The 7,334-nt window shown below is 31.4% G+C and overlaps 1 protein-coding gene across 2 annotated transcripts; it reads left to right on the forward strand.

Annotated features, from left to right (window-relative positions):
* Window positions 1,072-3,601, forward strand: LOC107614496 (protein NRT1/ PTR FAMILY 2.6). Of its 2 annotated transcripts, none has more exons than XM_016316693.2 (4): window positions 1,072-1,229; window positions 1,313-1,530; window positions 1,640-2,193; window positions 2,758-3,601. In XM_016316693.2, the coding sequence occupies exons 1-4, from the start codon at window positions 1,130-1,132 to the stop codon at window positions 3,521-3,523; spliced, it is 1,638 nt and encodes a 545-aa protein (XP_016172179.1). In that variant the 5' UTR covers window positions 1,072-1,129; the 3' UTR covers window positions 3,524-3,601. The 2 variants fall into 2 exon arrangements, with proteins under 2 accessions (XP_016172179.1, XP_020964259.1); XM_021108600.1 differs by having other exon boundaries at window positions 1,098-1,199.

Here is a 7,334-nt window from a genome sequence, read left to right on the forward strand (position 1 = left end):
GAGGACAAAACCTTGTAATTGTGAATCATCATATAGGACCATAATCAAATTGGTCAAGGTATTATTAGTGGACACCTTGCTAAGTAATTAGCTTCCTTAGTAACTTGAGATTTGTTTTAAATACTGAAATTTATATGAAATAGAAAGACTTATTTTTTCAAAGTTTGAAACGAGTTATGCTAAATTAATAAGATTTCTAATAGCTGTTATATAGTATTATTTTTTCTAAAAATTTAAACTGATAACAGAGATATGTATAAAGTTTAGAATTTGATTCTTAATCTGAAATTTTTTTAGCACAAGACTAATAAAAAAATTTATATGAAAATTTACAAAAATCTAAATAATTTTTTGGATAAGTACTATGTTGTGGCATAATTATTTATATATCTCTTTTTATCGATTTAAGTCGATAGGAATAATGATTTAATTTCACCATAATAACAAACAGTAATAATGGTCCGATTTAGTGAGTCAATTAAAATTGAAAAAATATAGGTAGACAATGAAAATACTAAATAACGCGAATAATAAATATGTCGGATGTTCAGTTTATTAGTGTTGCAAGTGTGATGAGCGTTGAAATTAGTTGCACATCAAAGAAAGCAAGAAAGAGTGAGTAGTTTATAAGATGAGAGACCCATTAACTTACTATCTTAAGGTTTTGAGTTGGATGTAGTTTCTTCTCATCTTATGTTCTCTCGCTTGATTCCTCCCCGAAGTCTCTCCGATGGTCGAGAGCTCTCTACGGTTGGCCCAACACAATTTAATATGTATGTAGATGATTATGTTCATTATTATTTCTAATGAGATGGTTATTTTTTTTAATTCAATTTACTCATGCACAGTTAACAATGGTTGGATGTTCAATTCTGTGCATATGGTTATCCTAATTTTAAGGTTTAAGAGGTAATTTAGGATGAAGTATTTTTTTATTTTATTGGATCAATTCTAAAGGTCATTGTTCATATTTTTACAAAAGTCATTATCTACTTACCAAAACCCGGAATTACACGAAAGTTATTTTTAAACAACATTGGTGGACATGAGGTAGGTAAAGCAAGCTTCCTATAAAATGAAGTTTTAAGAACAGGCTAAAATAAAGTTGAAGTGCAAGAAAGAATTAATAATGGAGAGGACACACTCATCCCTGAGAGAAGAAGAAGCTCGGAAGAACAATACTAGTGGCAGCAAGCCAGGTGGTTGGCCAAGCTTCCCCTTCATCATTGGTATATATTTTGTATGCATCATTATATTCAGTGAGTGACCTCTCTCATAAATGCATTTTCTAATATTTGGTGATTGATGACAGCCACAGTAGCTGGAATAACACTTGCAAGCTCAGGGATTTGGGCAAACTTGATTGTATATCTGATACAAGAGTTCAATATAAAGAGCATCAGTGCTACTCAGATTTCAAATGTGGTTAATGGAACCACTAATCTAGTCCCATTTGTTGCTGCTATCATTGCTGACTGTTTCTTTGGCTCTTTCACTCTTGTCTTGGTTTCCTCTTGTGTCTCTTTGCTGGTACTAATAACTTCACTTTTATAATTAAATTAGTTAAAAATTCGTGAAGTTGATAATTAAGAGTTATTAAATAATTTGACAGGTTTGACTAAATTATTATTGATTGCAGGGCACAATTGTATTTGCGTTGACTGCAAGCATAAAATCATTAAGGCCTAAACAGTGCATTAACAATGGATCAAACTTATGCGAAGCAGCTTCTATGATGCAATATGGTGTGTTATACGTTGGAATAGCGCTAGCAGCAATTGGTTTCGGTGGAACTCGGTTCACAACAGCAGCACTTGGAGCAAACCAGTTCCATGATAACACTCACCATCAAAACATCTTCTTCAACTGGTTCTTCTTCACTTGGTACGTTGTTTCAGTTGCAGGCTTCACCGGAGTGGTTTACATTCAAGATAATGTGAGTTGGGGTGTGGGGTTCTGGATATGTGTGGTGTCAAACATGATTGGTGTCATGGTTTTCTTGATGGGGTACCGCTATTATCTCCCTCAAACTCCACAAGGAAGCGCCTTTGTGGATCTTGCAAGAGTTCCTGTTGCTTCTATTCGAAAGTGGAAATCTCAGCTTTCATCATCAACACATGACTACTACAATGGTGCTCATCATCATGATGCTACGCTTCCACCAGTGTCCGCAATACCAGCAAAAAGATTCAGGTACTGTTTATTTATTTATTTGGATTCTGTTTTCGAGTGAATATCCCATCTAGTCCTGACAATTACCTCGAAAGGACAATGAGGCCCTCAAGAAAAAAAACACCAAATCTGGTCGTTGATCTTTTTCTTTTGGGATTGATTAGCCTCTGTACCAAAAAAAACATTGACTTTTTTTTGGCACAGAGGCCTCATTGTCCTTTCGAAATAATTGTCAGGGGTCGGGTTGAATTTTTTTTTGTCAAGGACCTCGTTGTCTTTTGAGGTAATTATCAGGATTGTTTTAGGTTTTTCTTTATGTTTTTTTAAGTAGGTGAACGCTATGATACCTAAAAGGTGGTGTCTATTTATTAAAAAAAGTTAAAAAATAATATTTAATATAAAAGATATAACAATAAATAATTTTTAAAAAATTAAAACTTACTACAAAAGATAAGTTAGTCAAAATTTAGATACCAACTCATAAGCACCATAGAATTAGCCTTTTAAGTATTACCTTTAATTTTGATGTACTGACATTTTATACGATGGTTTAATTACATCTGTCTTTTCTATTTTTTAATGCAGGTTTTTCAATCGTGCGGCTCTGGTTACTGAGGGAGACTCAATTGAGAAATCATGGAGGCTATGCAGTGTTCAACAAGTGGAAGATTTTAAGAAAGTGATTGGAATTTTGCCACTCTTGACTTCAAGTATATTCCTAGCAATTCCAATAGGAATGGAATCTAACCTATCACTTCTTCAAGCATTGGTAATGGAAGCTCACTTAGGACCCCATTTCAAATTCCCAGCAGGCTCCCTTGGCGTCATACTCCTAATCTCCACATCTATTTTCCTCTCTCTTCTTGATAGGGTCCTATGGCCATTCTATCAAAAACTAACTGGAAAAACACCCACACCACTCCAACGAATAGGAGTAGGACACGTGTTCAATATCCTGGGTATGGTTGTTTCAGCAATTGTTGAATCGAAGAGGCTTAAGATGTTCCATGATGCAAACAAGTCTATGTCTATACTTTGGTTGTTCCCACAATTGGTGTTGGTTGGTGTCGGAGAAGCTTTTCATTTTCCGGGGCAAGTTGCATTCTATTACCAACAACTCCCACAAGCACTGAGTAGCACATCAACGGCCATGATTTCTTTGATCATAGGGATAGCATTTTATCTAATCACTGCATTGACTCATGAAATTCGTAGAAGTACTCATTGGTTGCCTGATAACATTGATTATGGGAGAGTTGATAATGTGTATTGGATGTTAGTCCTCTTTAGTGGCATCAACTTTGTGTATTACCTCATATGTGCTACTTTCTACAAGTATAGCAAAATTTAGGAGTGTGTTGTGTAGTTATGACTTATGAGTACAAGGTGATATGGTGTCTAAAAAGTGGTATCTAAAGTTAAGAATAAATATTTAATTTTAAAAGTTCGTAGGCACCATATATAGAATGGCAGAAATTCATCTGCAGTCAGTCGACTGCAGGTGAAGTTGTTCTTGGATGGCTGACACGTGTTACTATATGATTTAAAAAAAATCGATTTATTTTATATAAATGGTTTATTTAAAAAAATCGGTTTAAGTAGATCAAATAACTACTTTTAAAATAAATCAATTTTTTTTAAACCATATAGTAACACGTGTCAACCATCCAGAAACAACTTCACCTACAGTCGACTGCAGATGAGTTTCCACCGTATAGAATTAGTCTAATAATATATATATATATGTATTGATCACTTGGTAATCATATACTTATTACATAATAATATACACCATTTACAATTTCATGAATTCTATTGTCTTTATATTGGTAACAATAGTATTATAGAGTCAATATAATTTATTGTTTTTGGTTAAATGTTAATCAACAATATTTAAAAGTATTATCTAGAAATATGATATTAAATTGGCAAACTAAAAATTTTAAACTATTAACTAAAATACTAACTAAAACTAAAATTATATATCCTTAAACTTTTCTGCATTGGTAATGCATACCATCTACTGCTGGGTTCTTATATAACATTTAATTAAATAGTTTTATTGACTTTGTTTAATATACAATTATTTGTTGATAAATTTTAATTATCAAATTTATTAAAACTGAAATTAATGAGCTCAACTTAATTTTAAAAATTAGTTAAGAGATCTATAAAAACTCATATTTATAAATTATTTAGAGACTATATTTTTAAAAAATATGAAACTTGTAATACACTTTTTTAACGTAAGAAATAATTATTTAAAACACAAAAATTTACAAATGAATAATCTAACAACAATAAATTAAGTCAACTTTAATATCGTATCATAAAATCACTTGTAGTGTTTTATCAAATACTTTCTAGTAATTGTGTTTTACTTTTATCAGTGTCAAAGCTATGTTTAAGAAATCTTTTTCACTTTGCAGTGCAGCCAAAAATACATCTATGATCTATGGACGAGAACTGAACCATGAATGGAACTACTCGCAAGATGTTTTTATTTTCCTAACATATTGTATAAAGTGGTTATTTTAATGAAGATTTTATAATTATCATTGTGTAAAAATATTTCATTTTAACTATTAAATAATAAATTGTAGAGTTTAATTTTTATACATTATAATAGTGTTATTTTTATTTAAAATATGACTAAACAAATAAGCCATATTTTTTAAACAAAAATCATCATAAAAAAAATATTTTTAGTATCTTCATTAAAATAGTTCTTATATATATGCAGCTGAGACCGAGAACCTTATGATAAGGGATACGCTGACATAAGGAAATAAAAAGAGATTATCTCCATGATAATATATAGTCTCAGTAATAGCGTGATGTATAAAAAAAGAGGTCAAGTTCAATTTTACGCAATTAAATTCAGATATTTTGCCATTTTGGCATAATGTTGTCACCATATAAGATATATTCTGGACTGTACCTATACTATATAGTTGTTAGCACTTAGCACATATGTAACACCATACCTTTGAACCAAATTTTTTACGTTAGTTGGAGAAAACAAGTGTTGAGTGTTAATTATTTATATGATAAATTATTATTTATACAGGTATGAGAGAATTTTAAACATTCTCGTTTCACATGAGGGGAAGCATGCGAAATTTATAAATGTATAAAACGATTTTTATATTTAGGGAGCAAGTAATCTAAAGTAGCATTATTAGTTTCTTACTCTATCTATGTGATATGACTTTTAAAAAAACATTATCAACAATATCGGTGTAATACATATATATGCTAGAATAAACAAAGTCAAAAACAAACTGTTTAGTTTACACTTTTCTGCATTAATTTGGCCCTTACTGTTGAGTGTTGATTTTGTCATAATGTTGTAGACCCCAATCTCCTAATTGTCGGACGAATTTCTCTCGAACCTAATCATCATAGGCATATATATTATTAAAATATTATTAGAGTGGTTAGTAATTGGAAGTTAAGTTACTAATGACTAGTATGTAGTTAGTAGATGAATATTTATGAGGTTAGTTAGTAATATCTCTGTAAATAGAGTGACTCTTGTATCATATACCAACAACTTCAATACAATAACATTATATATAATATTATCTTTTTATTCCGTTTTTCTTTCTAAAATTTAACATGGTATCAGAGCTATGTATCTTCTTTAAAAAATCGCCATGTTTCTTCTTGAAATCCAAATAATCAATCCTATTGTCTTCTTTCTTTCTAATAGCTAAATCATCTTACAACGTAACACAAGATTCCACCAACCCTTTCTATATTCATCTTAGTAAAAATTCAACATCTAAATTGATGATATTTCTGTTCCAATATGAGAGCGTTGCAATAATTTGATGTTGTCTTGGCCATTTCATTCCCTCTCTTCTTCTATTACCCAAAATTGTGGTCAGCTGAAATGTGCCTTCAAAATTTATTGTCCCTTTACTTTTCTTCTTTTTCTCTTCTTTTATCTTCTCTTCTTCTTTGTCCATTTTCTTCTTCTTCCTCTATCACCTCCTGTCCGCACCTTTTCTCCCTCTCTTTATATATATGTTCACGCGGCTGCCGGCCACCTTGCGCCATTGCAGCATCCCCGATGTCCACTTTCTTCTTCTCTTCTTTTTTCTTCTTACTCCTTCTTGGTTATCTCACTCTATCTCACTCTCAAACACAGAACCAGAACAGAAGCTCTGTTCCTCTTTTTTGTCATGATCAGAATCGCCACCCACGTCGCACTCCTCTCTTTCTTTGTCTTCGTCTATGCCTTTTTCTCTGTGTTACCGTGTTGCACGCCTCTTCCTCAGCCATCTCATCGTTACTTATCCACGTTTGAGATTATTGACATTTTTCATCCACTAACTTGTGGGGACATATTAAAATATTACTGGAGTTGTTAGTAATTAGGAGTTAAGTTAGTAATAACTAGTAGTTAGTAGATAGATATTTATGGAGTTAGTTGATAATATCCCTATAAATAGGATGACTCTTATATCATGTAATAATAATTTTAATACAATAATTTTATATATAATATTATCTTCTTATTTCACCCTTTTCCCTGAAATTCAATATATATAAAGAACAATAATAATGAAATATAAATGGCATATATAAAGATATCTGTAGCTGCTAGGATTCATCAATCAGTGACTTTGTGGAATCACAGACAGCATAAGATTCAACCTTACTACTATTAGTGGCATGGCCGACAAAAACCCATAACGAGCACTTCTGAAAAATGCGCCAAGTTTTAGTGGATGATATACCTGGTTACTACGATTTTTCTTTTATATTAGCTTTTCCCCTCCTAAAAATATCCCATGTTAAAAGTGCGCCTTAATTATTGTTAAAATACTTCCAAAATAGATTGTTACATATACAAGATGAGATTCAAAACTCCAACACTTGCTTATATTATATCTCTACAATATAATATCCAATATATGGAATTATTTAGTTTTGATTTTGACAATGTTAAGAGTTTTGTGCAATGTGTGACAATCAGAAGGTTCAAGTGCAAAACAATGGAGGTCAATAACAGCATTCAAACCAGATAGACAAAAGATTCGGATTTTGGATTTTCACTTTTCATTCTAAGTGTTTGATAAAGACGGGATTAAAGAGTGAATAACAAAAATATAATTGACAAAATCACTGTTAAGATGTTAACATCATAAGAA

This window comes from Arachis ipaensis, chromosome B08 (genome assembly GCF_000816755.2).
Source record: "Arachis ipaensis cultivar K30076 chromosome B08, Araip1.1, whole genome shotgun sequence".
NCBI lineage: Eukaryota > Viridiplantae > Streptophyta > Magnoliopsida > Fabales > Fabaceae > Arachis > Arachis ipaensis.